The 27,774-nt window shown below is 54.3% G+C and overlaps 13 protein-coding genes across 13 annotated transcripts; 3 read left to right on the top strand and 10 right to left on the bottom strand.

The window, feature by feature from the left end:
- Window positions 1-1,424: 1,424 nt before the first annotated feature.
- Avh1b-109 (Avr1b-1 avirulence-like protein) lies at window positions 1,425-1,928 on the bottom strand (the record flags this gene model as incomplete). The annotated part of the gene is made up of 1 exon (XM_009529965.1): window positions 1,425-1,928. One exon carries the CDS (start codon window positions 1,926-1,928, stop codon window positions 1,425-1,427), a length of 504 nt encoding a protein of 167 aa, XP_009528260.1.
- Window positions 1,929-4,259: 2,331 nt separating this feature from the next.
- On the bottom strand, window positions 4,260-6,126 carry PHYSODRAFT_346457 (hypothetical protein; the record flags this gene model as incomplete). The annotated part of the gene is made up of 3 exons (XM_009529964.1): window positions 4,260-4,811; window positions 4,865-5,291; window positions 5,384-6,126. 3 exons carry the CDS (start codon window positions 6,124-6,126, stop codon window positions 4,398-4,400), a joined length of 1,584 nt encoding a protein of 527 aa, XP_009528259.1. The 3' UTR covers window positions 4,260-4,397.
- A 1,270-nt stretch (window positions 6,127-7,396) lies between these two features.
- Window positions 7,397-8,614, bottom strand: PHYSODRAFT_332887 (hypothetical protein; the record flags this gene model as incomplete). Its single annotated transcript, XM_009529963.1, has 3 exons — window positions 7,397-7,552; window positions 7,975-8,109; window positions 8,210-8,614. The coding sequence occupies 3 exons, from the start codon at window positions 8,612-8,614 to the stop codon at window positions 7,397-7,399; spliced, it is 696 nt and encodes a 231-aa protein (XP_009528258.1).
- Window positions 8,615-9,722: 1,108 nt separating this feature from the next.
- Avh1b76 (Avr1b-1 avirulence-like protein) lies at window positions 9,723-11,351 on the top strand (the record flags this gene model as incomplete). The annotated part of the gene is made up of 1 exon (XM_009529962.1): window positions 9,723-11,351. The coding sequence occupies one exon, from the start codon at window positions 9,723-9,725 to the stop codon at window positions 11,349-11,351; it is 1,629 nt and encodes a 542-aa protein (XP_009528257.1).
- Window positions 11,352-12,626: 1,275 nt separating this feature from the next.
- Window positions 12,627-13,041, top strand: PHYSODRAFT_332885 (hypothetical protein; the record flags this gene model as incomplete). Its single annotated transcript, XM_009529961.1, has 3 exons — window positions 12,627-12,653; window positions 12,743-12,776; window positions 12,872-13,041. 3 exons carry the CDS (start codon window positions 12,627-12,629, stop codon window positions 13,039-13,041), a joined length of 231 nt encoding a protein of 76 aa, XP_009528256.1.
- A 480-nt stretch (window positions 13,042-13,521) lies between these two features.
- PHYSODRAFT_505472 (hypothetical protein) lies at window positions 13,522-13,800 on the bottom strand (the record flags this gene model as incomplete). The annotated part of the gene is made up of 1 exon (XM_009529960.1): window positions 13,522-13,800. The coding sequence occupies one exon, from the start codon at window positions 13,798-13,800 to the stop codon at window positions 13,522-13,524; it is 279 nt and encodes a 92-aa protein (XP_009528255.1).
- Window positions 13,801-13,974, bottom strand: PHYSODRAFT_375534 (hypothetical protein; the record flags this gene model as incomplete). The annotated part of the gene is made up of 1 exon (XM_009529959.1): window positions 13,801-13,974. A coding segment is annotated over one exon (174 nt), but the record flags the coding sequence as incomplete, so codon positions are not given.
- A 353-nt stretch (window positions 13,975-14,327) lies between these two features.
- Window positions 14,328-14,912, bottom strand: PHYSODRAFT_382410 (hypothetical protein; the record flags this gene model as incomplete). Its single annotated transcript, XM_009529958.1, has 1 exon — window positions 14,328-14,912. A coding segment is annotated over one exon (585 nt), but the record flags the coding sequence as incomplete, so codon positions are not given.
- PHYSODRAFT_378474 (hypothetical protein) lies at window positions 14,913-15,362 on the bottom strand (the record flags this gene model as incomplete). The annotated part of the gene is made up of 1 exon (XM_009529957.1): window positions 14,913-15,362. A coding segment is annotated over one exon (450 nt), but the record flags the coding sequence as incomplete, so codon positions are not given.
- A 1,412-nt stretch (window positions 15,363-16,774) lies between these two features.
- PHYSODRAFT_510312 (hypothetical protein) lies at window positions 16,775-19,147 on the bottom strand (the record flags this gene model as incomplete). Its single annotated transcript, XM_009529956.1, has 2 exons — window positions 16,775-18,025; window positions 19,064-19,147. 2 exons carry the CDS (start codon window positions 19,145-19,147, stop codon window positions 16,775-16,777), a joined length of 1,335 nt encoding a protein of 444 aa, XP_009528251.1.
- A 1,020-nt stretch (window positions 19,148-20,167) lies between these two features.
- PHYSODRAFT_379561 (hypothetical protein) lies at window positions 20,168-20,419 on the bottom strand (the record flags this gene model as incomplete). The annotated part of the gene is made up of 1 exon (XM_009529955.1): window positions 20,168-20,419. A coding segment is annotated over one exon (252 nt), but the record flags the coding sequence as incomplete, so codon positions are not given.
- Window positions 20,420-22,529: 2,110 nt separating this feature from the next.
- Window positions 22,530-23,885, top strand: PHYSODRAFT_505681 (hypothetical protein; the record flags this gene model as incomplete). The annotated part of the gene is made up of 1 exon (XM_009529954.1): window positions 22,530-23,885. The coding sequence occupies one exon, from the start codon at window positions 22,530-22,532 to the stop codon at window positions 23,883-23,885; it is 1,356 nt and encodes a 451-aa protein (XP_009528249.1).
- Window positions 23,886-25,267: 1,382 nt separating this feature from the next.
- Window positions 25,268-26,623, bottom strand: PHYSODRAFT_332881 (hypothetical protein; the record flags this gene model as incomplete). Its single annotated transcript, XM_009529953.1, has 1 exon — window positions 25,268-26,623. The coding sequence occupies one exon, from the start codon at window positions 26,621-26,623 to the stop codon at window positions 25,268-25,270; it is 1,356 nt and encodes a 451-aa protein (XP_009528248.1).
- Between the last annotated feature and the right edge of the window lie 1,151 nt (window positions 26,624-27,774).

Genomic DNA, 27,774 nt, shown 5'->3' with positions numbered 1-27,774 from the left:
TTGTCAATCATGAGGCGTCAGCCAGACCAATAGTTTTTATACAAGAGCGGTTTGTCAACCTGAGGCATGTTCCTCCAACGAATTGCTAATAATGAATCAAGTCATCATAGGATAGAATCTGCCTTTGCCACCCGATCCTCTTGTCCATCTTCCCTCACACTTGTACACTCCAAAAAGCGCCTCAGGTGAGCTCATTCCTAAATCAACTCCTTGGGGCCAACTGCTTCAACGCTCTGCGCGCACCAGCGATGGAAGTGTACCGTTAAGACTTGTGACCGTGGTCACCTTGCTTTTTTTGCATCGGTAGCTTCGTTATTGCAGGAGATTCTGGGGACAAGGTGGACAAGAAGGCGGCTACTGTCACTCCCATTCCGGGCCAAGTCGTTCAACTGTTGCCTTACAAGCACGGCAATCGTACTGGCCACTTGAAGGTGACGATAGAAGAGATCAATGGCAGCGGTTCGGACTCGGTCGCTGGCGTGTACGGTAACACTCAACAACTACAAGTCGTTGAAACAGCTTCGGCGCACGCTACCTACGAATTCACTGAGTTGGAAGCGTCGGAGTCAAGCGATGAGGAACGGCGTAGGCGTCGCAGTAGTGGGGTCACTTTGTACACCACTCGTAGTGGGGGATTCGGGATAACCTTTTCGGGTAGCCCGCTCTCTTGGTTGGTGAACAACTTGTTCCGCCCATTTTTTCAAGTTCGTAAAACGATAACTACGACGACTCGACGTCTACAGTACCTGAGATCCTGAACAAACCCAGAGTCGTCCAAGTCGAGTTGAAAAAAAAATAGAAACCAGTTCATACTGCCGCTTGTCCTGGAGTAAATTCGATCTGATTCCATCAGCATTATGCGGTAGGGGATCTTACACATTTTTTAATGCGTTGCGGAATTGTTTGTTATTTACTCAACCTATCTTTCTTGCTCGAATATGCCGATTGAATCCGTATTTTGACGATCGATTTCATTCTATTTTTAATTTATTTTGTAAATTTACCCGGTGCAACCATATTACTTTTCATGGCACTCTACTGAGTACTTCATTGTTCCCAATGAATGCTGGAAGTATATCAAATTCTCTGTGGTCCCCTCGCTAAAAGGTTTGGTGATGCTGCTACATTGTACAGCGGCATCATCACGAGAGAATAACGCTAACCAACTCCCGTACTCTAGTTTTGTGAACTTGACGTTCGCTATATCCCTCGTCTTATAAAAATCTAGATTGGTTCCTGTTTCTTATTTTCATTCTTCGTCTTCTTCTTCTTCTTCTTGCGCGTCCCCTAGGCCCTGTTCTCGTGGGAACACACACGTCCGCACGGAAATTTTTCACTGAAGTAAGCTAGTGGATTACAGAAGCTGACAACTGCGCTTTAGAAATGCGCTCTGGGTATCCCAGCCTACCAAGCTTCCTCCTTGTTTAATCAGCGGTTTGTCGCCTGTACCAGGCAAGGAATTTCCTCCAGCCGCTTGGCTCCTCCGTAGTAGGCGCTGGGGTGGGAGTCGCGGTCATTCCCTCTGGAGTCGCCGTCGGTGTGGGCGTTGGTGTCTCGGTGGCTTCGTGTTTCTTCTTTTTCTTCTTCTTCTTCTTCCTCCCGAAGAGCCTGGCCTCGTCATCGAAGCCGCTCTCGCTCTGTGAGCTCGAGTCGCTGTCGTCTTCGTACTCATCGTCGTTCTGCTGCAGCACGTCGTCCTGCTCCTGCAGCGGCGAGAACTCGTAGCCCTTCTGGGTCTGAGTCGACCATTCCTGATTGCCTTCGCTAACCAAGAAGCGGTCTCCCTTGCCCTCGACGAAAGGCGGGTACCGAGCTTCAGCGCTTGCTCGCAGCGACGTGGACTTGGCCGAATTGGGGAGGACCTGAAGTCCTTCGGAGCTCGCGGCCAGAGCAGCAGCAGCCACGACTACGGCATACTGGAGACGCATGGGGCGAGTGAGTGATTGGCAGAGCAGCACTCTGCTTCAGCCTCCGAGTCGTGCGCTTCTGGTCTTGGGAGACGATTGCCGAATGAAGCTGCGACGAGGAGTGGCTACGCTGCGAGATTAGGGGAGAGAGCCGTTTGCGTGGAAAATGTTTATGATGGTGCCCAGGATTGATTTGTCAATCCACAACACGTTCCGTTTCAAAATTTGATGAACTTGTAGGGGCGAATCGCTACTTTTTAATTTGAAGGTGACGTCGAGTCTGATCAGCTCGATTCTCCATTCGGCTTGCTTTCGAAGAGGTGTTGTCAAAATGATTTTTATGAGGAGTTCACTTAATAGTAGTCTTGTTGCTGCCAGGGAAGCTTTGCTGCTGCTCTGTAGCCAACAGATCACGAGATTAACAGAAGCAACGCCAGCCGGATTGTTAGTCGCTGCCCCTGCTGTTGATGCCCGTCCTTTAACCCCTCCAGACCGGGAGCCGAAAAGAACATGTAAACTGCATATGCAGCGAAATTAGACTTGATCTTTGTATACAAAAATGGTAAGGGAAGATAAGATTCACGATGGGGGCCAACAAAGCCGTGCTAATACTGAATATATCCTGCATATTGGCTCCAGTGTGGCATACCCAAGCATCCCACGAAATGCAGCCCGCTCACTTCAAATCACGAGCTGGGTTCTGCTGCTCCCTCGGATAAGTACGACCCCAACGAGCAGCTCGTTTGAGGAGTGAACTGATAGGCTAAAATGGCTCAGCTTTGTGGCAGCATCACACTCAACAGAGGTGCCCCATAATACTGATACGGGTTTGGCCGTCAGCTACAGTAACCACAGAAGCCGATGATACCCCCATCAGCATGAACAACTGCTCTGAGTGCAAGTTAGGCACAATTTTTTAAAGTAAATTTATTATTATCCAATTAGTGTGAGGAGCTTTGATTCGCGCTCCCCCCTTTAAATCGATTTCATGTGAGCAGCTACAGATCAGCGAGCGCGCTCATGAGGTTTTAGCTACTCGTGCTCGTTCCCGCGAGCAGTGCTTCCGCTCAGCTCGTGGGATGGTTGGGCATACCCATGCTGAATAATGCTACTTACCACGGATAGTGACAGGGTGCCCGCCGAACAGAAACTAGGGCCTAGCGAGTCCCGATTTTCAAAAAATCGGAATTTGAAACTTTCCATACAAAAACTTATATACAAAGTAGGTGTGTCACCTCTGGGTGTTCTGTAAGCTTGTGGCACGTCCGGAGGCATTCTATGCACTATACAAACATCAAATGAAATAGACATCCAGAAAAATATCCAACCGTTGTGTACATAAGACAATACCTAAGACGCAAGTTAGGATGTGTCGTTGCAGACAGAAGCATGGCATTCTGTAGTTGAAGCAACAAAGCCACGAGGATTACCACGTTTGATCACTAAGTCAAATTTCACTGACTTCAACACCGAAGTAGTTCGTTGCCTGGACCCTTCCCAACTAACAACACACACTAAAGCGCTACACCTGCATTCATGCATGAGGTGGATGTAGTTTACCACATGATTTCTCCATGGGTGCAAGAAGTTCTACAGTTGAATCCAAAGCCATGTCTTTGCCAATCCAGTCAACAGGAAAGCAGCGATTACAAGGCGTTTCGCTAATTGGAGTATACAAAGGCAAAGTTGCATCTACAACTATGTGTGTGGGTAATCGAAGCCTCGCTATACTGGGAACCGCATCGATTGCAATTGCATTTATCCAAATCGCGTATATTAGTTTGCAAACGTTCACGTTACAACCTCTCGCCCTTATCATTAGCAGCGCCAGCCATGCCAGGTTTCGGCTCGTTTGCCCATCGGTCATACAATGAACACCAAAGCGGCATCTCCGGCTTGGCCGGAATTCGTCTCGGCTCGTTCTTTTCGCTACTACCTCATTCGAGTCGTCGCCTTCACTCAGGCCGGCTCGTTTTCGGGCTGATAGCCAATCAAATTGTGCCTTGATACCGTCGCAGAATGCATCTTACGTTTTCGCAAGTCAATTGAATGATTGAAGCGGACGAACTGCTGCAGAAGCATACAAAGGTAAACATTTTCATTTTCTACAAGCTACAAACAGATCTCGAGCAAGATTCGTTTTATCACTGTGTATAAGCACTATCTACAGTTTTGAGGTGAATTACCGGGCAGACGCTGCGGCTGCGAAGGAGATGCCCGTGGTTCGTAAAACAAACTCATAATAATAGAAAGCGATTATACCAAAAACCTCCTATCCCAGCCTTCGCGGAGCCCTAGTCTCATTTAAGTTGCCAGCGGCAACCTACCCCAGAACTTCGGATTGATCACTGCTGTTTTGGCAAAATGTTCACATTGGCATCGTCAGCTGTACATGTACTACGCAATTTTCTGTAGGCGTTGATAGCCGAGCGCTTGCAGACGCAACCATACATCTATACACTACACCACTCCTGCCTTCAGTTCCAGCTCTTAGCATCCGAAGAAATGCACAACCTGCACCGACGTGCTCGTCGTGCCCATGGAGAGATACGCCACGCTGCCGTCCGGGTAGCTCTTCAACGCTTGGTAGCGGTTGCCAATCACAGAGCTGTCGACCGTCACCTTCTCGCTGATGGCCGCGCCCGAGGACGCGTCCCGCACTTGAGCGTAAATCGTGCGGCCACTCGATTCGTACTCAAGGTCTCCGCTCGTGGAGCTTCCTTCCCACATAGCGAGAAGACCGCCGTCACCAATAGCAGCAAGGTGGGGCGCGCGCTCGTTGGCGTCAGTTCCTCCAAGAATGATGTCCTCAGAAGCCTCGGCGTCCATAGAGAAGTGGATGAGGTGCACGCGGGCGTTGTCCTCGTCACTGTCGGACGTGCTGTTGCTGACGGTGGCCCAGTACTTTTTGCTGGAGGAGTCGCTGTCCGGGACGATATCGCCCAGATTGGCAGCACCGGGTAGATAGTCACGTCCCAGTTGTTCGGAGGCATGATGCGGTTGTTGCTGTCCGTCTTGCAGATCGTAGCGTAGCCGTCCGTGCGGTTGTCGTAGGTAATACGCTCGTAGCCAGAGTGCGAGCAGCCCCAGTCGAACGAGTCGGTGTCCGAGGTGACGGCGCCGGTAGAATCCACTACCTTCATGCGGTCACCTTGGTGGATGTTGATGCAGCTGTCCTCCGAGACGGACAGCGCACAGCCGAAGTATGCGGCCCAGTTCGACCCGTCGTACGCCAGACGGCCGTGGTGGGCGTACCACCAGATCATGTACACTTCCTCTCCAGTGGCAGACGTGGAGTAGGGCGGCAGCGAGGAGCTCGACGACGTGAGCTTCGTGGCCCACGTCTCCGTTGATCCGTCGTAGCACACGCGTAGCAGGGCACGGCTGGATCGGGGGCAGTGCCACACAAGTTGCTCGGGCTACCGCAGTTCAGGGTGCCTCCACCCTCGGCATCTCTCGTGCCGAGCAAGACGAACCCGTCATCGTCAGCGTGGAGGTCCGCGAAGTCGACCAGAGGCACTTTGACTGCAGCGGTGCTGTTCACCAAGGCGTCGTTCGAGTCAAGTTCACGGACGATAACGTTGTCGCCGCTCTGGAAGGCGATGCGCGAGCCGCCAGAGGGCAGCGATGCGATGGCGACGACGGTGAGACCAGCTTCATCTTCGTTGTTCTCCACGGTCTCACCCACATCCACCTCCGTGATACGTACGCGGGGCGTGCTGCAGAAGCCGGAGCTCGAAGATGCCGAAGCAGTCGACGTGGTGCTGGTAGCAGTGGAAGTTGCTGAGCTAGCAGTGGAGGCGGCAGTTGTAGTGGTCGTCGGTACCTCCGTCGCGTCGACAGTAGAGTCAGCCTCACCCGCAGTCGAGGTCGCAGTGGCAGCCGACGCGGCAACGCTCGATTGAGTGGAGTCCTCGTCATCCTCGTCCGAGGTCGTGGCTTGACTGGCATCGACGGCTGAGGCGGCAGCAGAGGAACCCTCGTCCGAAGTTGTGGCCTGACTGGCATCGACCGCCGAGGCAGCATTGGAGGCATCAGTGTCAAAGGCGGCCTCGGCGCTGGCATCGTCGATGTAGGACGACGTAGTGGAGCTCACCACGGAAGTGGCGGCAGTGGTCGCGACGGGAGCCGTGGTCTTGAGGGTGCACTTCTCAGCGGCGACGCTGGTGGTCGCAACTAGAGCGACCGCAGTCGCCAACAGGACGGAGTAGAGACGCATGATCTTGCTTTGAGCTGGTGGATGAACTGTAGCGCTGGAAGGCCAATTGCAGAATGGAGATGCTGGAAGTCGACGAAGGCCTCACGTCAAGCCACGGGCTCAGCACAGTAGCTCGTGTGCCTCCTCTTCCTGGAGGTGAAGAAGTCGCGCGCGGAGCCCCCATGAGTCACAGCTGTGGTGGCGTACCTTTGGCGAGGCCTTCATAACGGATCAATCTTCATAAAGTGCTTGCCCTGGTTGGGACTTGCACCACTAGAGGTCATCAGCTCCGGGCTTCTGAGTCAGCATCTGCGCGCACTCTGCTCCGAGACGATCATCGCCTTAACGCGGTGCCGGGTCGAGCAGCAAGAAGGAGTAAGCTGGGGAAGAGCATCGATCGCAGAAGTCGTTCATTCGTCTACCAGCACAAAGTAGACCCTGCCGGCATCCATTCAGCGCTTCGTTCATGCCCATTCGACGGCGGCAGCATCGATTCGGGGCGACACGAGGATGTTGCGCCAACGGCGGCAAGTCAGGGCGACCAGGGCGAGGATCAGCGCGCCAAAGGCGGCGGCGACCAGCTCGATTCAACGATGGCAGCGCGCAATGTTCAACAAACGGGGACGTCACGCTCACGCTGTTTGTGGCTCGCAGCGTGCGCGATCACCAGCTGCGATCGGCCTGGACAGCTGCCGTATCCACAAGCTGTACTGCAGAATAACGGGGCGCTAACTTGCTCAAATTCGAGATCCTTCATCGACTACATGTACGAAGCGAATGCCGTGGGCACCGTCCGTCGTCCGCACCAGGATGGTGGCGGAAGCCACTTGACAAGACGGAAGAGCTGTCTGCATTGCAGCGCTTCGCTGTATGTTGACGGCAACACCAGCTGGCCGGCGAGGTTTGACCTGCCTGCTCGGAGTTGACCTACGGTTTTGCGGGAGCTAGCTACACACATGCACCGGGTGCCCGCCTCGAAGGATACGACAGCGGATGCCGAGTGCTGCCGCTGACTCAACAGTAGACCGGCCATTGAGAGAGGATTGCTTTCCACGAAGCACAAGTGGAGCTCGTCGGGGAACGGAACGTCGATCCAACAACCGGGTGTGTCATGGCACGTGAGCAAACGCACTGCCACCTAGCTTCGGAGAGGCTAGCCAACACTTTGAAGAGCTTGATCCGGGTGTCGCCCACGCCCGCGGCTGATCTGGGCGCTTTGGTTGTTATATATTCATTGCCTTTGCCTATGTAAACTATATATTACGCACTGGCTTCTGGCTTCTGGCTTCATTTACGCCGGGAAGACGAGCATTAAAGCCCTGAACATGCGCTCCACCTCGGGCAGTTGGTCAGGAGGGATTACAAGCAGTTCTTCACGTTGGCGGCCTTCGCTGTCGAGCCAGCGATGGTGCCAGTGTCGACGGTTCGCCTCGTTGCGAACAAAGCGCTCCGGAACGTGGAGCAATCCGTCGTCAGGGACAGCACATTAAAAACACACAAAGCTGTGAATCGCACAAGGGCCTCTAATAAAAGCATACTGGGGGTTGCACCCCCAGACCCCCGCATTAGAAAAACTAACTCCGAGTGTGCGGCAACAGGTCCGTTCGTTGGAATGCTCGTCGCTGGGCCCGCCTACGCAAATACCGCGCGGCCCTGCTTCGCGGGCACCCCGCGCGGGTTTGCTACGGCTACGCTCCTCGCAACCGCTCACTACCGCCTTCATTTTGGATGTATATTTTCACCATCGTGGTGGAATTCACGGATCTGTGGTGTTTTTTAATATTTTGTCGTCGTCAGGCAGCCATGCCATGAACAGCGGCACGATCTGATCCCGGGGAAGGTACCAGCCATAGCCGTCCGGCCCGGTACCTCGGTGCCACCGAGTCGGTGGGCGCGGAGTCTCCCATGGAATCCGTCAGCGCCCCCGGCCCTGCCGTACTTGATCACTAGGCAGTTCTCGAGTCCGTTGAAGGTGACAGGCATCAGGAGGTGCAGGACATCAGCCTATACAAAATACAAAACACATACATAGTGTCATCGTACGGATACAGGTATACATTTGTATACATCAACCTGAGCCACAGTCCCCATGAAAACAGCGTACTATCCCGTGTGCCGTCGGGTTCCAGTCTGGATCAGTCGAGAAATGCAGGGGGTCATCGGGGAGATTATCGTCTCGGTTGCGGCGCACGCGCGCTCGCTCCAGTGCAATGGCCAGCTGATCGTCCGTGAGTTGCGCCCATTGCACATACGCGGTCATCCGCGAGCTGAAGTCACTGTGGGTTCCCAGTCTTAGAGGACGGACCGAGAAATCCAAGTAGGCCAGGTTGAAGAGTTGGAGGACAGTGCCTTGGTTAATCCCAGCCACATGGCGCCGGAAAGAGGTCCGGAAGATCTGGGTGATCACACTGAGGCTCACCCAGATCACCGTGCCGAGCAGGCGGCGAGCGTTGCGGGGGATCGCGAACAGCAGGTTCTGCATGACCAGCGGCAACTCGAGCACGGCCATGAAGAAGGCCTCGAGTTGTGCCTCCGGAAGCCGTGGGTCCCGCGCAATCGGCGCAGCAGCAGCAGCAGCAGGAGCAGACGGGGCGGGGGGGGGGTCTGGCGTCGTTCATGGGTAGACTGGTTGGCTGGTTCAGTGAAGGCGCGCGCCCATTGGTCGATCGCGCTCTCGAACCCGATTTCGCGCTGGTCGACTCTTGGTACGGTTGACTTGACGTTTGTATCACGGACATGGGTTCACCGGAACGGCACTTGTCGGTTTGGAACGGCGCGATCGGGAAACGCTACGATTGGCTAGCTGACGCATGCGCACTTACGCACGGAACGAGCACTAAGATGTGTTTGACATGATTACGGTACTCCTTTTTCACCCATCTTTTCACCACCCAGTCACCCAGTCTCTCATTCAACCCAAGGTGCAATGGGTGAATGGGTGAAGTGACTGAGTGACTGGGTGAAGTGACTGGGTGAAGTGAGTAGATCCGCGGAACACAGGAGAAGGAGAGTGAGTGGTGAGCGTGCGCTCTCATCGAGCTCCATGCTCTCTCATGCTCTCACTTCTCCTTTTGCTGGCTGCTCAACTCGCCCAACTCGCCCACCACCCCGCGCGCAAACGCCGTTCCAGCCGCGCAGTACCGTGAGCAGTTACGCGAGTACCGTGAGCAGTTACCTTCGACGACGACCATCGTTTTAGAGAGGTTTTTTCAAACTTGATTAAAACAGCTTGAGGGATCGAAAAGATCAAAAAGCCCAAATCGTACTTTTCCAATGGGTGCTTTGAAGTGATGCACTTACCTGAAAATCTGATCTGGGCGCGAGCTGCATGAATTTGCCTGTCAGGTGACCGGTAAAAGCTAGTCCGCTGATATATTGCTACTTCATCATTGCTCGCCTCCTCGCTCTCTACGCAGGGTAAAGGCCCCGCTGCGCTACATTAGACTGAGAAACACGACCAGGTTCACTTCCCTCGAGTCGGTCGGGCATTGCTGTCCGAACATCTACAAGTTGTAGATGTTGTAGACTACAACTGACCGGTTAGGCACTGTCACCTCCACCGACTCGCTCGAACAGCACAAAGGCGTCCTCATTCCCCCTTTTGCGATCTCCCCGCAATGCGTTTGTACCATCTTCTAATTGCAACTGCGGCTGCTCTTCTAGCCAGCAGCCACAACGATGCTGCTTCCGCTGCCACCTGCCGATACCGACCGTCAACTTCGACCGTCGCGGATGCCCCCGTCACCTCCACGGGCTCGTCGTTCTCCTTCGACACCCCCACCAGTTCCTCCGATGAAGAAGGCAACGAGGCCAGCGCTGCAGGCCCGGGATCTCAGACGGCAACCGATGCTCCAGTCTCCAAGCCAACCACGGATGCTCCCACGACCGACTCCACAGAAGAGTCTTCGTCTGAGACTGAGACGGAGTCCTCGGCGTCTGCGGCTGCTACGCCATCGGTTGCTACGAACTCGAGCAGCAGCACGACATCCTCGGACAACTCGAAGCTCTGCGCGGAGCCGCGCGTGCGTATCACGGAAGTGGATCTCGGTGTCACGGTGGACGCGAACGAAGACGAAGTAAACTTGAAGGTCGTAGCCATTTCTGCCCTCCCCTCGGGTGGATCCCGGATCGCCTTCCACAGCGGCGACGATGTGGTTGTCCGCGAGCTGGACGAGAATGACAAGCTGGTGAGCAGTTCTGCTGCTGTGAAAGTGCCGCTCCACGACTTCGCTGACATTTACGCTGACAAGGAAGGTTTCGTGCTGCTGGGAACGAGAGACGCCGAAGGCGGTGGCACTTTGAACTGCGGTAGCCCGAGCAACTTGTGTGGTAGTGCCCCCAACCCAGCCGTACCCTGCTACGACATGTATCTCGTTCGCTATGACGGTTCGAAGGAAACTTGGGCTACCAAGCTCACGTCCTCCAGCAAGTCGCTCCCACCGTACTCGTCATCTGCCAGCGGTCCGGACGTGTACATGATCTGGTGGTACGCGCACCACGGTCGTATCGCCTCGGACGGCACGAACTGGGCTGCATACTTTGGCTGCGCCATCTCCACCTCCGAAGGTGGCTGTATCAACATCCACCAGGGTGATCGCATGAAAGTTGTGGATCCGTCCGGTAAGATTGTGACGCAAGCTGATTCCTTCGACTGGGGCTGTTCGCACTCGGGCTACGAGCGTATCACGTACGATAGCCGTAAGAAGGGGTACGCGTCAATCTGCAAGACGGACAGCAACAACCGCATCATGCCGCCGAACGACTGGAGCACGACCATCTACCCAGTAGACCTCGCTGCAGCCAACCTAGGAGATATCGTCCCGGACAGCGAGTCTTCAAGCAAGAAGTACTGGGCCACCGTCAGCAACGGAGAAGGTGACAACGCCAAGGTGCACCTCATCCACTTCGCTATCGACGCTGCGGCCGACGACGACATCACGCTTGGAGGGACGGATGCCAACGAGCGTGCCCCTCACCTCGCTGAGATCGGTGACGGCGGGTTGCTGGCCATGTGGGAAGGCAGCTCCTCGGGCGGTGATCTTGCAGAAGGCGGCGACCGCACCATCTACGCCCAAGTGCTGGATGCGTCGTCGGGCAAGGCAATCAGCAGCAAGGTGACGGTGGACAAGTCGGTGGTGGGTAACCGGTACCAGGCTCTGAAAAGCTTCCCGGACGGCAGCGTTGCGTACTTGTCGAAGGGTACGACCGACACGTCGGTGCAGGTCGTGCGCTTCTTCGGCTGTTAAGATGAGAGACGAATATTTGTGTGTGTGCATGTGTGGCTGTGTGGAAAATGACTATGTTTTCTGTTTGGGTAAAAATGTCAGCAATCCTCGGTAGGGGTACCCTCTGGTTAGCACTACAGTACAATGATACAGAATACAGTAGAGACTACCCCGATGACCGACGGTTTATTGTGAGAACCGGCTAAAACGCCCATCTGTAGAAACCCCTTATTAGATCTCAATTATCTAATTAATCAGAGTATAAATCGGGTTCGAAATCGATCGTGATCCATACGCATCGCTTGGCTGCGCGATTGCCCAGTAAAAGGTGGGCATTCTGCTCGAAACGCGGCTATATCGACTTGGTCTCCATACTCACGTATGCATCGCAGGGGCGCGATCGATTTACAAATCGATCGAGCTCAATCACGGTGCTAATCGATCGATTTACGACCAAAATAGGCAAAAGAAGCGGTTTTCACAATACTTTTTATTAATTAAAGTATCCTCCGGATGGTGATACGAGATTGGACTTTATTACTGCACGAGAGGTCGTTAACTATGAAGACTATCGAGAAAGACGCATGTTCAGCAGTGATTATTAGTTGTCTTCCGATGCTATCATTACGGAGAGGATTACCTGCAGGCCCTTGTCGATGAGCTTTGAATAGAGTACTGCTGGCGTTGGTACTGTAGGAATTGTCCCCTGTTGAATACTTAACGGGTATCTAGGTGACTGAGCAATGAACTGAGTGCGATGAACTCGTGCAGTGTGGCAAAACCACGGTACAGTACAACCACGTATAACCAGTATAACCACGTATTAATAATCGGGTGGCTTCAGGCAGAGCCGATGTGCCGTTCAGCCTGCCTGAACTTTAGGAGCTCGGTTCATACAAACTGCAGGCTTAACCCCTCCAAACCGGATGCTGCATAATGCAGCTTAGATTTGAAGGCTTAAACTGCATATATGCAGTTTAAGCCAATTTTGACTTGAAATTTGTATGACTGTCCTTTCTCCCAACACACCAATATAAAAACGTCAAGATAAAATTACGTTTAGTTTCTGTTCGCGCCTTTTTATTTTTCCAGATGTCAGAGACCAGAGTTTGTCAAAATTAGGAATATAATGTTTGGGACGGGCGCGGGCCCACTGTATGATTTGAACAAAATCTGCAAGGTGTCGGACTGGGTGGCTCACAGCGACTTCCATTTGCCGCTTTTGCAAAATCCGCCTCATTCGAGAATTTGCACGGCCAGGGCTCAAGTCAGCAGAATAATAAACAGAAATCACGGATGATCGTGCGAGACATCGGCGCTCGAGTACGGCGCTAACGGTACGCTCGTAGCAAACGAATGCTATACCTTATTGCTAACCTGTTTTATTTGGTACGTGTTGTTCTTCATGATAGCACTCCCCTGCGTGTGGTGCTTCTCTAGCGCTTGGTAAGTGTGGTCATTGGTCAGAGATGTCTGCGAGATTCATGCTTGGTGACAAGACTTTGGATTAATCTTGGTCCAGTTGTTTTTGCTGCTTACAGGCAAGCGTCTGCTGCTGCAGCTGTACAAGCTGTCGTACTCAGTCAAGCTGTTGGGCTCGGTCGCACTGCTCAACACGCTGCATTCGTACCTGGCGTTCGAAGGCCTGGGGGAGAGGCCCACTCAGGATTCCGGCGCTCAAGGCTTCCGACATCTTTCCGCGTTGATGTAAGCGGCGAAGACGACGACAGGAGTTGATGCGGTATGGCGTGCTCCGAACAATGGTATGTTGTATATCATGTTGTCCTGTATACTGCGTTGCATGCAGTTTATTATACTGATGTTGTATCGTAGCCTACATGAGCTAACCAGATTAATATTGATGCTGTTGAAGGAGACTACGGCGACCAAGCAGTTTATTGAAGTGCCATACATAGGTACAGAGGTCACGTGCAGTCGTATCGAGGTCGGCAGGCAACATCGACTAAGCGGTGACTGCAACAGTCGACAGCCGAGTTCTAGGCGGCGACTTCACGAGCTACCAGATTTGTGTTTGTTGTTGCTAAATGGCTATAAAACTTACGCTAACAACTTCGGCTTTAGGATACCCTCTACGCCAGCAAGGTTTGCTAGCTTTACACTCCGTCGCACTACTGGGATCAGCTCGACTGCACTAACACGAATGTAAATGTGTACTGTTTGAATATAGCTACTACCTGCTTGCCAATCTCGGACAACCGGACTGGCTTGTGTGTCTCTGACGCTTGGGCGGCTGAGTGTCTTCTTCGTTTCGCTCCTGATCGGCTTGTCGGATGAGTCTCAAAACAGTTGTAAGCTTAAGCTGTTCAGCACTTCGCTTACGTTTGCTTGGTTTTAACCGCAGTGTACCGTATCCAATGTTGTAAAGCTCAATAGCGTGTTTCTTGTCACGGATTTCGGGCATAGGTGCGTCCAGCTTGGCCTCAATCCCATTCATAATGTGCCGCATCATAATTGACCATTCTGACAGCGTCGCTTTTTTCTGCGATGTATCCAGGTCGTCCGATGGTATTCCTTTGTACGGGGGGTAGTTGAGCTTTGGATTTCCGAACCACCATAGCATCCATGCCCCAAGGGGATCGATACTCGGAAAACTAAATTCTCTAGGTAGCACATGAAATTTCCCGCCCCAGACATGATACTGGTGCACTGGAACTGGCGCTGGCACTACGGCGTTGATCGACGGACGTTGGTGAAGCCCAACTTCGTCTAACAACGATCGAATTTCCTCACGCAATAACTCTCTCGTAATATTGCCCGCTGCCACACCCTTTTCTCAAGTACATGCTCCATTCTCTGCTCCAGTTTGCCAGGCAGCTCATCAATTGACCTTTGCTGCTGGTCAAGCTTCTTGTATAGCTCAATATAAGGCGGTATCCCCGTTGGTCGCATCCAGAGAGACTCTCCAGCAACTAATTGGCCTTCAAGCGTCCTAAGGACAGTGGGGCTTGTAAACAAATGTGTCGAAAGTAATGCATGGGTGGCCGGTAAAAGCTGCAGCAAATATTCCGCGTGATGCACGAGTGATGCTAGGCACAACCGCAAAATTCCTGCCATATTGGCTTCGCGAGAGAGAACCGGAAACATAATCTCCACGCACGATTTCACATTTTTATCGGAGCCATTCTGAAAATAGGGCGGTAAAGTAGCGAACTTAGAGTCATTTACGGGAAGTCCTGCCACTACTCGCCCCAGGAATTGATCTCCTGCGGCTTCATAACGGAAATAGCGATCTTGAACTCCACCGAGGCTCCATCCGCAGCGAAGACACACACTCACGATCGAGGGACCACCTGTACTTCCTCCACAAGCGAATGTAGCCACTCCTTTGCGCACCGAGTACGTACCGAAATTTTTACCAGCGTCTCCTTGCTTCAAAAGGTTAGCCAGCACCTTGCTAAATCGTAGCTTCTGGTTAGAGCCTGGAAATAGTGCCCCCGGTTCCAATCGAGGGTGGCATGCAAGATAAATTGCCAAGGCAGTCACCCAGCACGTTGATGGGCTCAGCGGGTTCGCGTACAGGTGGCGTGGATCACGGGACCCTGAACCCTCCTGGTTAGTCTTCGTCTTCACAAATATTACTCCAACGCTATCGTCTTTCGCCACGAGATGCTGACATTGGAGAGTCTGGACCGACATTGAGCGACACATCAAATTCCACTGCGAAGTCAAAAAAAGATGCGAAAACCCGCCATCACCCGCCACGAGAGTCGAATTGCACAACTCCTTATAAAGGGAGTACGTGAGTGGCTGCTTTCCTGGTGTATTTTTTGGGGTGCTAGTCTGGTCTTGATCAGCCTCCATCCGCTTCATACCGGAGAACAGTTGCTTCATATCATCACGGTACTCAGGAGGCAGCGCCACGCGCTTCACGCGATAAAGATCCTTGATAGCACTTCGGTACCCGCTCAGCGTAGCCGTCTTCACAGAAGCACTCTTGAACACCAGAAAACGCTCAAAAACACTCGGTGTAAACTCACTTAGATTAATGTCATCATCAGCGTCGAAAAACCTGGCGATATTCTCATCCTCCTTAGCGTGCTAGCTCCTGATCCACTTTTAAATCCCGTTGAGGCTGCTCTTGTACTTTCCTCTTGTTTGCTTGGTGACGCATGCATCGCGTATCGCCTCGACGTCAGCATGACTGGTACTCCGCGCTGGAGCAGAAGCGCGTTGCGAGCCTCCATCACTCATGTTGCCGCTGGGTCGATGTTCTTTGTGTGTTGCTGTCAAATGTTAGCCAATGAAGGACTTGATGTAAGCGTCGGCGGCTCCCGCTTACGTTTGCTCAGAAGAACTGTATGGCAACATTCGCATAATGAAAGCCAGTCAAATCTCGTGAGGAAACAAACATTTCCTGCAAAATGTCAGCTGTCCACGCCGACGACTTCGCAGGAACCCCTATATGCTACTTACGAAAGCGAAGGAATCACTTTACTTCACTCCTACTATTCGATACATGTTACTGACTCATACCGGTTCAATCTGCCCACGCATATAAACCTTTTGGAGGGCCCAGTGCGGCACCGCGGTCGTACCGGTGTAATGGGTTTTCTACCAGTTCAGCTTGCCCACGCATATAAACCTTTTGGAGGGCCCAGTGCAGCACCGGGGTCACACCGGTTTCAGGACAATGTACCAGTTAGGTGTCAAGAGGGGTCACCTTTTGACTTGACGAACCACGGATATAATCCTGTTTGGTCTGCGATAGCAGCACTAACGTTGCTTCCTATCCCAGTATAAATCTACATTAAGTGTACTTAAGCAAGTATGTGTGGAGTGTGGCAGGATTTCGTGACGCTTTCCGTGGAGAGCCTTAATCGCTCAATACACGGTTGCTCCTGGTGCTTGATTCTTGGTGTTGCATGAAATTCAAGCCTTGAATAGCGCCAAAGTATCCCATTCAACGAAACCCCTCCTTGTTCCCTTCCCAACCGCGGCCAGTTCAGACGCCTTCGCTGAATAATGTAACGTATTACGTTTTCGCGTTACCACACTATGCTGTCGCTAGGCTCAGCTTTGCTAGTCGACGGCATAAGGTGGTGTCCGCATACGTCGGGTCCTTCTTCGCCGGCAGTGCGGCGACGATTGCCCTCTCGAGGGCTTTCCATTTAGGTTTCTCTTGTGCAAGCAGCCGAAGCTGGTCCAGGTCACGGCGAGTCTCGAGGCGATAGGCGTATCCGCTTCGCTGAATATGGCGGCTGAAATGCTCCAATGAAGCGCGAGGTATCCCGTGGTCTCAAAAGTTGTGATAACAGAGGCTTAATTGAACGCCGACCATCCGCTTCATGTCAACTCACTAATAAAATCCAACGAAAGGAATCGATTTACACATTCATGTTCAAGGTTAGCTCATCTAAACTACCCTCGCAGATTGAAACAACTACTACGCATAGACACTTCTATCCGTTTTCATCAACGGCCGCTTAGCAGCCGTAGAAGCGCACGACCTGCACCGACGTGTCGGTCTTGCCCTTCGACAGGTACGCCACGCTGCCGTCCGGGTAGCTCTTGAGAGCCTGGTAGCGGTTGCCCACAACGGACTTGTCCACCGTGATCTTCTCGCTGATGGTCTTGCCCGTAGCACGGTCAAGCACCTGCGCGTAGATCGTGCGGTCACCGCCCTCCCGGAGGTCACCGCCAGCCGAGCTGCCCTCCCACATAGCGAGCATGCCGTCCTTGCCAATGGGGGCGAGGTGAGGAGCGCGCTCGTTGGCGTCGGTGCCGCCCAGGACAATGTCCTCGCTGGCCTTCGACTTCAGGTCGTAGTGGATCAGGTGCACCTTGGCGTTGTCGCCGTCGCCGTTGCTCACCGCCGACCAGTACTTGTTGCTCGAGGCGACCGAGTCCGGCACGATGTCGCCGAGGTTGGAGGCAGCGAGGTCCACGGGGTAGATGGTCGCGTCCCAGTTGTTGGGCGGCATGAGGCGGTTGTTGCTGTCCGTCTTACAGATCGACGCGAAGCTCTTGGAGCGCTCGTCGTACGTGATGCGCTCGTAGCCCGAGTGCGAGCAGCCCCAGTCGAACGAGTCCTTGCTGTCCGTGATGGAGCCCGAGGGGCTCACCACCTTCATGCGGTCACCCTGGTGGATGTTGATGCAGCCGCCCTCCGACGTCGAGATGGCAGCGCCGAAGTACGCGGCCCAGTTGGTGCCGTCGTACGCGATGCGGCCGTGGTGAGCGTACCACCAGATCATGTACACGTCCGGGCCGCTGGCCGACGACGAGTAAGGAGGCAGCGAGGCGCTGGACGACGTGAGCTTGGTGGCCCACTTCTCGCTGGCGCCCTCGTAGCGAGCCATGTACATGTCGTAGCACGGCGAAGCGGGGTTCGGGCCACCGCCGCACAGGTTGCTCGGGTTACCGCAGTTGAGGGTGCCGCCGCCCTCAGCGTCTCTCGTTCCGAGGATCACGAAGCCGTTCTGGTCGGCGTAGATGTCGGCGAAGTCGTTCATCGGCACCTTGACGGCGGGGGTGCTGGTCAGCTTGTCGCTGGCGTCCAGCTCACGGACGATGACGTTGTCGCCGCTCTGGAAGGCAATGCGAGATCCGCCCGAGGGCAGAGCAGCGATGGCGATGACCTTGAGGGCGGCCTCCTCCTCGTTGTTCTCGACGGTGGCGCCGACATCAACCTCCGTGACGACCACGCGAGGCTTCGCGCACAGCTTCGAGTTGTCCTTCAGAGGAGTGGTAGGGGCAGCGGTCGTGGAGTTGCCGGCAGCAGTGGGGGTCAGGCCAGAGCTCGAGCTCGAGGCGACCGTGGGGGCCTGCGTGGTGGTGGGCGCGTCCGTCACCTGGTCAGCCTCACCGGCAACGTCAGATTCACCGGCGACGTCGGTCTTCTGCGAGGCATCCTCGGTCGACGGGGTGGTGGGGGCGGGGGTGACGAATTCCACACCCTGCTTAGTGGGGGGAACACCCGAGTCCGAAGAGGTCGTCTCCTGGCTGGCACCGACGTCCAGGCCGGTGGTGGGGGCAGGGGTGGCACCCTCAGAGCCCGAGCCCGAGGGCGTGCCAGGGACAACAACGTCCTGCTTGGTGTCGTCGTCGCCGGAAGGAGCGCCCGAGCCAGAGGCAACGTTCGAGTCCTGCTGCACAGGGGTCTCGTCCGAAGGAGCAGAGCCCTGGCTGTTCGAGTTGGCCGTCGAGTACTGCTGCACGGGGGTGTCAGCCGGAGCGGAGCCGTGGCTGGCCTGGCTGGCACCAACGTCCGAGTTGGCCGTCGAGTCCTGCTGCACGGGGGTCTCGTCCGACGGAGCAGAGCCCTGGCTGTTCGAGTTGGCCGTCGAGTACTGCTGCACCGGGGTCTCATCCGAAGGAGCAGAGCCCTGGTTAGCCTGGCTAGAGCCAACGTCCGAGTTGGCCGTCGAGTCCTGCTGCACAGGGGTCTCGTCCGAAGGAGCAGAGCCCTGGCTGTTCGAGTTGGCCGTCGAGTACTGCTGCACGGGGGTGTCAGCCGGAGCGGAGCCGTGGCTGGCCTGGCTGGCACCAACGTCCGAGTTGGCCGTCGAGTCCTGCTGCACAGGGGTCTCGTCCGAAGGAGCAGAGCCCTGGCTGTTCGAGTTGGCCGTCGAGTACTGCTGCACGGGGGTGTCAGCCGGAGCGGAGCCGTGGCTGGCCTGGCTGGCACCAACGTCCGAGTTGGCCGTCGAGTCCTGGCTCACCGGCGCCGAGCCGCTGGACGTGCCGTACGAGCCGGCAGGGACCTCCGGCACCATGTCGCAGTCGGCGCGGCCGGCGGAGACGTTGCTGGCCAGAACGGCGGCGGCGGTGACGAGCAGAGCGTGATACAGACGCATGATGGACTTGTGTTTTTCTGGTCTTACTTGAGCCGATGAGGTTGTGGCTGGAGAAGGCCAATTGGAAAATGAGGTCGTCGGAAGTCAATCAGTTCCTCCGTCTCGTTCGAACAGCACAACGAAGGGCTCATCCGGAGCCCCACGCTGGTGAACTTGTGCCAAGCGGGAAGTGCATCAACTCCATCTGGACGAGCTTCTGTTGGGCCGTCAAGCGTCCAGCCTGGCGCTGTACCATGCCGTGCTCGTTCCTCACCAGCATCTGGATCACGATTTATGACAAACAAAGTGGAGCGTGGCGCCCTGTGTGCATGGCGCCGCCATACTGTAATATGATAAGGAGACCAGCAAGACGGTAAGGCCAGCAACGGTCTTACAATACGAATACAAGCAACCCGATTGGCGCCTAATTAATTGTCGATGGTATGGGCGTGAATTTGCTGCAAGGATTCGTTACAGTACATGCAATGCAGTAAAACTAACGTCGACAAACTACCAATCGGTCTATGTCGCCAACTTCAAAGATCGGAGCGCATATCGAATTGTCGTAAGAGCCTGTTGGCGTTGTACTAGAGATGGAGATGGTGCTTGATCTCCACCTACAGCTCGTTCGCTATGTATCCATCTCCAGACAAATTTTAAGCCAATCACAGGACAGATATGGGATGGCTCTCCTCCCCACTTGAGAAAATGCCGACTCGCCTCACCAGTGCGGCCACGCGTGCGGCACATGCCGCTGCTCAAGGCTCTTCGGTTCCTGCGCCCCCCGCACGTCATGACGAAACGCCAGCGTCCGAGCCCCTCGTCTCGCTGACACCATCTGCCGGTGATGAAGGTCTGCTGCTAGAAGGCGCCGAGACTGCGTCCACATTTGTTCCGCTAGCTCAAGTATCAGTGGCGATGTCTGCTACGCCAGAGCCTACTCCCGCTCCATCTCGCATGCTCGAGCGTCTGCAAGCCTCGGCCGCACCGCAAGCAGCACAGGGCCGAGGCAAGTCTCGTCTGAAAGGAGCTTCTAACGTCTACCTCCATAGTGATCTCCATGACGTAGCTTCTAGCCATGCCCATTGCAGCTCCCACCTCGCGATATCCACCCGCTGAGCCCAGGAAATACAGCGCCGCTGCCACCTTCTTTTCGTAGGAATGCTTCTTGACCTTAGCTTGTGCAAAAGCGACCCCATGCTCTTGTAGAAAGCTAGCTATACGGAAGAAGGTGGATCTCGTACAGCGCAGATTGGTCTCGAACCAGCTTGAATAGGCTGATGATTGAAGCATCGACTCGAAGCGCAGAGTGGTGACGATAAAACGGTTCTTCTTGCCAGCAGGAGGTCCTGGTTCGCAACTGTCTGCATACAAAGCCACAGCCTGTGCCACGGCGGAGCACGCAGCGAGGACAATTGCATCTTCGTCTCCCATGTTGTGCCTGGCCCTGTAAATCTCTAGGTAGATCCGCCCCTCTCCACCTCAAAGAGCTGGAGACGAATTCACAGTGCCATCTCTAGTTGTACCTACTTTTGACCAATCCGGTCACACTTTTGGTTTTCGTCTCCATCTCCAGCTACGTAGCGAACAGGCTTTAAGTGTCTCTTGGGTTTCGGCTGGGCTCCACCGTCACAGCCGGCAGAATACCTGAAGCAATTTGCGATGTAGTGGTCCCTAAAACTAAAACATCAACCGCTGCACTTGGTGGTGTACCGGGGAATTACGAGAACTTTGAATGAGTGGAACTGCAGCACCTATTGTACAGGCCGCTCTAACGGACGTATGGCATTCGATACAAGATCGAACTGAGGTTGCGTACAGCACCCTATTAACAAGATCACTTTTTATTGATCACGCAATTTCATATCAGATACGACACCAAAAATCTACATGTAGCTCGAAGCATTTCGTAGTACTTCTACCAGATAGGTATTACCTTGGCAGAGTATGTACGCCGAGATCCCTGACTTTATGACGCTGCACCGCGTGAATGTTACGCCACAATGAGGTGGTGGTGGCGACGGATGCGTCAACGACATATAACAGTTTCATGTGAACACGAACAGCAGTATGGAATGGCCCAATGCCCAGTACTGTACTCTGATGACGCAGCAGCCACTGTGTTGCTGTGGTCGCATTGCAGTTGTTCGTGGCATCGTGCACTCTGTCTGATACATATTTGATGCTAACCTGCTTGGCACCACTGGCACCACTGGTACCGCCAGATTTTTATATGATCGTACATGTAGCGACGTTGAGAGCACCAATACAAGAGCCGAGGTTTCTCGGCAGCCAGTATTCTTTTGCAGCATCACCAAGAAGTCTGTACAGCTTGTTGGTTCGCGAATTGGTTGCTAACGTCGCATCTGGCCCTCGCGGTCACAGCCGACGGACTGTGCACTTTCGCGAAATGAGTTTACCAACGCACTATGAGTCACAATGTGCGACACCGCTCCTGTCAAGCTTGACCATTGTGCATCTACACTACTGTACACTCTGGTCTAAAATAATACCAAGCAGCGTGTTGGCTAGGCATACGAAATCATAGACTATTGAGTCAACGAGTAGAAGCTCGCCGTAGCAAGCACACCAAACTGGAGATGGCCAGTTGCTGCTGCTCAGCGCTGTACGGGTACAATAAGCTTCAAACTCTGACTATAATACATGTACCAGTGACCGGCCCAAATCATGACGCAAACCCCCATCAAGGTCTGGGAGCAAACGTTTTCGCTGTTTGTGGAGACCAAGGTTTCGGCATTCCCAGCTGGTCGTCAATTGTGCTGACTCCGCTTCTGGCAGCCGTTCTACGCAAATGGCCAACCTGCTGGTGGCACCAGGATCGCGGTAGGTTCATCGGTTTGAGCCACCAAAATACCATGAAAATCGTCCCATGTTGGTGTTACAGTAGTCTATCCGAACCTGCAGCCGAATAACGGAGAACACCCTCCCCGTAGCCAGGGTCTAGCTTGTACTACAGCAACTCCTGCACGTGGGTACGTGTACGTGTACGTCTACCAGACGAGTGACTGCACTGCACAAAAAATGTAATCGAAGAGCTACGTGAGCCTTCAACTTCCGTCTGTTTCTGCTAAGATACGTGAGCCTTCAGTGTCCTTCTGTTTCTGCTAGACACGCCAGTCTAGCGCAGCCACAAAAGCCGACATCCAATTGATGAAGCTTGGTGCATTACCAGGGCTCCGGCGAAGGTACGACACTCCATCTGGAGTCTGGTTATCTTTCCTGCTGCGATCTCATCGTAGACACGAACAGCAGACCCTTGCAGTTCCAAGTTGGACAAGATTAAAGTGTCTGATTAAAAGTCTTCGGTGTGCCACTCTCTCACTTCCCAATTTGCCCCGCGCCGCCGAAGCCCCTCCCAGAGCAACCCAAGCATCCACCAACCATGCGCCTGTACCACGCTCTCATGGCCACCACCGTCGCCGTCTTCGCGGTGTGCACCACGGGCATTGACGCTGCGGGCAACTCCACCGCCACGACGCCCAAGTCCAGCGGCGGTTTCTGCGCTAAGCCGCGCGTGCGCATCACGGAGGTCGACGTGGGCGCCTCTGTGGAGAACAACGAGGAGGAGGCCGCCCTCAAGGTCATCGCCATCGCCTCGCTGCCGTCGGGCGGCTCTCGCATTGCCTTCCAGAGTGGCGAGAACGTCATCGTGCGCGAACTCGACGCCAACGACAAGCTCGTGGCCAGCAGCCCCGCCGTCAAGGTGCCGCTGCACGACTTCGGTGACATCTACGCCGACAAGAACGGCTTCGTCATCGTGGGCACGCGTGACGCCGAGGGTGGAGGCACCCTCAACTGCGGTAACCCGAGCAACCTGTGTGGCGGCGGCCCGAGCCCCGCTTCGCCGTGCTACGACATGTACATGGTGCGCTACGATGGGGCGAGCGAGAAGTGGGCTACGAAGCTCACTTCGTCCAGCGCCTCGCTGCCGCCGTACTCGTCGGGCAAGACTGGCCCGGACGTGTACATGATCTGGTGGTACGCTCACCACGCGCGTATCGCGTCGGACGGCACGAACTGGGCCGCGTACTTCGGCGCTGCCATCTCGACGTCGGAGGGCGGCTGCATCAACATCCACCAGGGCGACCGCATGAAGGTGGTGAGCCCCTCGGGCTCCATCACGGACAGCAAGGACTCGTTCGACTGGGGCTGCTCGCACTCGGGCTACGAGCGCATCACGTACGACGAGCGCTCCAAGAGCTTCGCGTCGATCTGTAAGACGGACAGCAACAACCGCCTGATGCCGCCCAACAACTGGGACGCGACCATCTACCCCGTGGACCTCGCTGCCTCCAACCTCGGCGACATCGTGCCGGACTCGGTCGCCTCGAGCAACAAGTACTGGTCGGCGGTGAGCAACGGCGACGGTGACAACGCCAAGGTGCACCTGATCCACTACGATCTCAAGTCGCAGGCCAGCGAGGACATCGTGCTCGGCGGCACCGACGCCAACGAGCGCGCTCCTCACCTCGCCCCCATGGGCAAGGACGGCATGCTGGCTATGTGGGAGGGCAGCTCGGCTGGCGGTGACCTCCGGGAGGGCGGTGACCGCACGATCTACGCGCAGGTGCTTGACCGCGCCACGGGCAAGGCCGTCAGCGAGAAGATCACGGTGGACAAGTCGGTGGTGGGCAACCGCTACCAGGCTCTCAAGAGCTACCCGGACGGCAGCGTGGCGTACCTGTCGAAGGGCAAGACCGACACGTCGGTGCAGGTCGTGCGCTTCTTCGGCTGCTAAGCAGGAAGGTTTGGTCCTGTGTACGGGAAACAAGCATAGATGAAAAGTGAAAGAGCTAAATTAATGGAAGTAGAAATGTACTACTACTAGGAAATGTGTTTGATAGTTGGTTTGTAAAGACTTCGCCTTTTGCCAGCAAGAGCGCATCGAAGACGATTTTTCGGGTGGGGCGACGTGCGCTGCAGAAAAGGATAATTTGTGGAGGTCACTCAAATCCGCCTGTGAAGAAGTGGTTTGCGGGAATTTTAGGTACAGTACTCAGGTTCATTGACCATTGTTGCGTTGATCCCACTCGCACTTTGAGTATTTGATAACGTCATGATGACGTATCTCATGTATACTGTATACCCTATACACTACACTTTTTTATTGTAGTGTAGATCTGTGATGCGAAAGAAATCGAGTGTAGAGCCTTTATGCTGTGCCGCACAGCACAGCCTGTGCGCGATGTTGGTATGTCTAGGCTACAAATAAGTGGGTATTCGTACGCAGAAAGCGGGCCGCAACGAATTGCAGAAGCGTAAAAAGAACATCTGGTTTCCTGCAGGGGCAGACAGATAGCTAAAAGTTTTGCTACCGCATCCGTTTAGGCGCGAGCACGAACCGCTACAGTTAGGCAACATGAACAGCACAGTGCAAAATTTATTAAAGGATTTCGTGGCAATAATATACTGACCGACTCAGTAACGAGAGTTCATTTTAGGAAGAGAAACCCCACTAAACCTAGCAGACTACCCGATCCAGCGGCCCACACGCAACAGGAAGCTAGCTTGCAGCCACCAACCGTATCCCACAGAGCCAGTTATTCACATCTCTGTCATTCAAGCGACGGTTAGGATTCTAAATTACCTAGAACAAACGTACTACGTAGTAGAAACACTACGCAATTATCAAACACATTTCCTAGTAGTAGTACATTTCTACTTCGGGGGGCTCCTAGTGTCCCTGTGGGTAAGGCCCACGAAGATCAAGCGTTCCACTGAGGGTTCGAGTCTCGCCCGGAGCGATTCCGATACAAACGCCACGTAAGTCTATTTTCCGACCCCCGACTACCTCCATCACTACATCCCCTGGAACCCCTTAAGTCACCCCCCTAATGGAACTCCCGATTAACATCAGCAACCGCATCCCCTCAATCCGCCGCCTCACCACGACCTCGACCTCAGGAAGGGAAACCGATCAACTAGGAATAGTTTAGGGTAACTCACTTAGACGTCAAAGTGCCAGCTTCCAGCAGGCTCCGAAATGAGTGCCTAAATATACGCCACTAGGTCAAGCACCTTGGGGCCTTATCTCTCTCAGTACATTTCTACTTCCATTAATTTAGCTCTTTCACTTTTCATCTATGTTTGTTTCCCGTACACAGGACCAAACCTTCCTGCTTAGCAGCCGAAGAAGCGCACGACCTGCACCGACGTGTCGGTCTTGCCCTTCGACAGGTACGCCACGCTGCCGTCCGGGTAGCTCTTGAGAGCCTGGTAGCGGTTGCCCACCACCGACTTGTCCACCGTGATCTTCTCGCTGACGGCCTTGCCCGTGGCGCGGTCAAGCACCTGCGCGTAGATCGTGCGGTCACCGCCCTCCCGGAGGTCACCGCCAGCCGAGCTGCCCTCCCACATAGCCAGCATGCCGTCCTTGCCCATGGGGGCGAGGTGAGGAGCGCGCTCGTTGGCGTCGGTGCCGCCCAGGACAATGTCCTCGCTGGCCTTCGACTTCAGGTCGTAGTGGATCAGGTGCACCTTGGCGTTGTCACCGTCGCCGTTGCTCACCGCCGACCAGTACTTGTTGCTCGAGGCGACCGAGTCCGGCACGATGTCGCCGAGGTTGGAGGCAGCGAGGTCCACGGGGTAGATGGTCGCGTCCCAGTTGTTGGGCGGCATGAGGCGGTTGTTGCTGTCCGTCTTACAGATCGACGCGAAGCTCTTGGAGCGCTCGTCGTACGTGATGCGCTCGTAGCCCGAGTGCGAGCAGCCCCAGTCGAACGAGTCCTTGTTGTCGGCGATCTTGCCAGACGGGTCCACCACCTTCATGCGGTCACCCTGGTGGATGTTGATGCAGCCGCCCTCCGACGTCGAGATGGCAGCGCCGAAGTACGCGGCCCAGTTCGTGCCGTCCGACGCGATACGCGCGTGGTGAGCGTACCACCAGATCATGTACACGTCCGGGCCAGTCTTGCCCGACGAGTACGGCGGCAGCGAGGCGCTGGACGAAGTGAGCTTCGTAGCCCACTTCTCGCTCGCCCCATCGTAGCGCACCATGTACATGTCGTAGCACGGCGAAGCGGGGCTCGGGCCGCCGCCACACAGGTTGCTCGGGTTACCGCAGTTGAGGGTGCCTCCACCCTCGGCGTCACGCGTGCCCACGATGACGAAGCCGTTCTTGTCGGCGTAGATGTCACCGAAGTCGTGCAGCGGCACCTTGACGGCGGGGCTGCTGGCCACGAGCTTGTCGTTGGCGTCGAGTTCGCGCACGATGACGTTCTCGCCACTCTGGAAGGCAATGCGAGAGCCGCCCGACGGCAGCGAGGCGATGGCGATGACCTTGAGGGCGGCCTCCTCCTCGTTGTTCTCCACAGAGGCGCCCACGTCGACCTCCGTGATGCGCACGCGCGGCTTAGCGCAGAAACCGCCGCTGGACTTGGGCGTCGTGGCGGTGGAGTTGCCCGCAGCGTCAATGCCCGTGGTGCACACCGCGAAGACGGCGACGGTGGTGGCCATGAGAGCGTGGTACAGGCGCATGGTTGGTGGATGCTTGGGTTGCTGTGGGAGGGGCTTCGGTGGCGCGGGGCAAATTGGAAAGTGGGAGCTGTCCACCGAAGATTTTTATCAGACACTTTAATCTGGTGCGACCGGGACAGTCCATGATTCCGCTGTCGTGTGTACGATGGCCCATCGTCGATATGATCACAACAGGACAGATAACCGGACTACAGATGGACTGCTCTACCTTGGAGAGGGGCCCTGGTAATGTACCAAACTTCATCAATTTGAGCAGCTTATGTGGCTGTGCTCGGATGGCATGGTTTAGCAGCATCAGAAGGACACCAGGCCTCGGAAAAAATAATTATTCCATTGCAATTACTGTATTTGTGTGCGGAAATATGTATTATTGGTTGCCGGTCGTATTGAAATTACTATTATTGAAGCCCAATTTTCAGTAAAATGTTTAACTATACAAAAACCAATTAACGTGAATCTCCATATAAAATTAATTGAAATAAATACATATTATTGGTGAATGATATATTGAAATGATTATTATGGAGACCGAACTTTTGCAATTCAATATGATACTGTATTTTCCGAGGTCTAAGGACACTGAAGGCTCACGTATCTTTTGATAATGCATGTACCGCCGTTACCGGTACTCTACTGGCTGACGTAGTTGCGAACAAGCCACTAGACATTGTATGGGCGTTCATCGTTGCTTTTTAGTACTAACGCTGCCATGATGTTTTGGTGGCTTATGCAAAATTCAACTATTGTTTTCCATAACATGGAAAACAATAAGCAACGTGGTAGTAAACTACTCGTATGATGCAGGGCATGCACATGTAGAAGTACAAATTGTGCTGTACAATACAATGCATGTCATGCTCTGACGGCGGGTGCAACACGGCAACCGGGCTACATGCTCCACACAGATCTATACTATTGTCGACATCAAGGATTGGGAGCAAAAGATTCCGTTTCCAGTTGGTCGTAATTGTTTGGATCAGAGCTCGGCACAACGATACAACAAGAACAAAACAGTATTATTGATTTTGATATTACTATTTCAAATAATATAGCACTATAAAGTACTTATATCGATATAGTATTTAATATCATAATATGATATTTTGTGAGACAGCCTCAAACAAAAATATACTAATCAACCAAAGTACGAA

The sequence above is a fragment of the Phytophthora sojae genome (genome assembly GCF_000149755.1).
Source record: "Phytophthora sojae unplaced genomic scaffold PHYSOscaffold_5, whole genome shotgun sequence".
Taxonomy (NCBI): Eukaryota; Oomycota; class Peronosporomycetes; order Peronosporales; family Peronosporaceae; genus Phytophthora; species Phytophthora sojae.
This window is presented reverse-complemented; position numbering and strand designations above follow the sequence as displayed.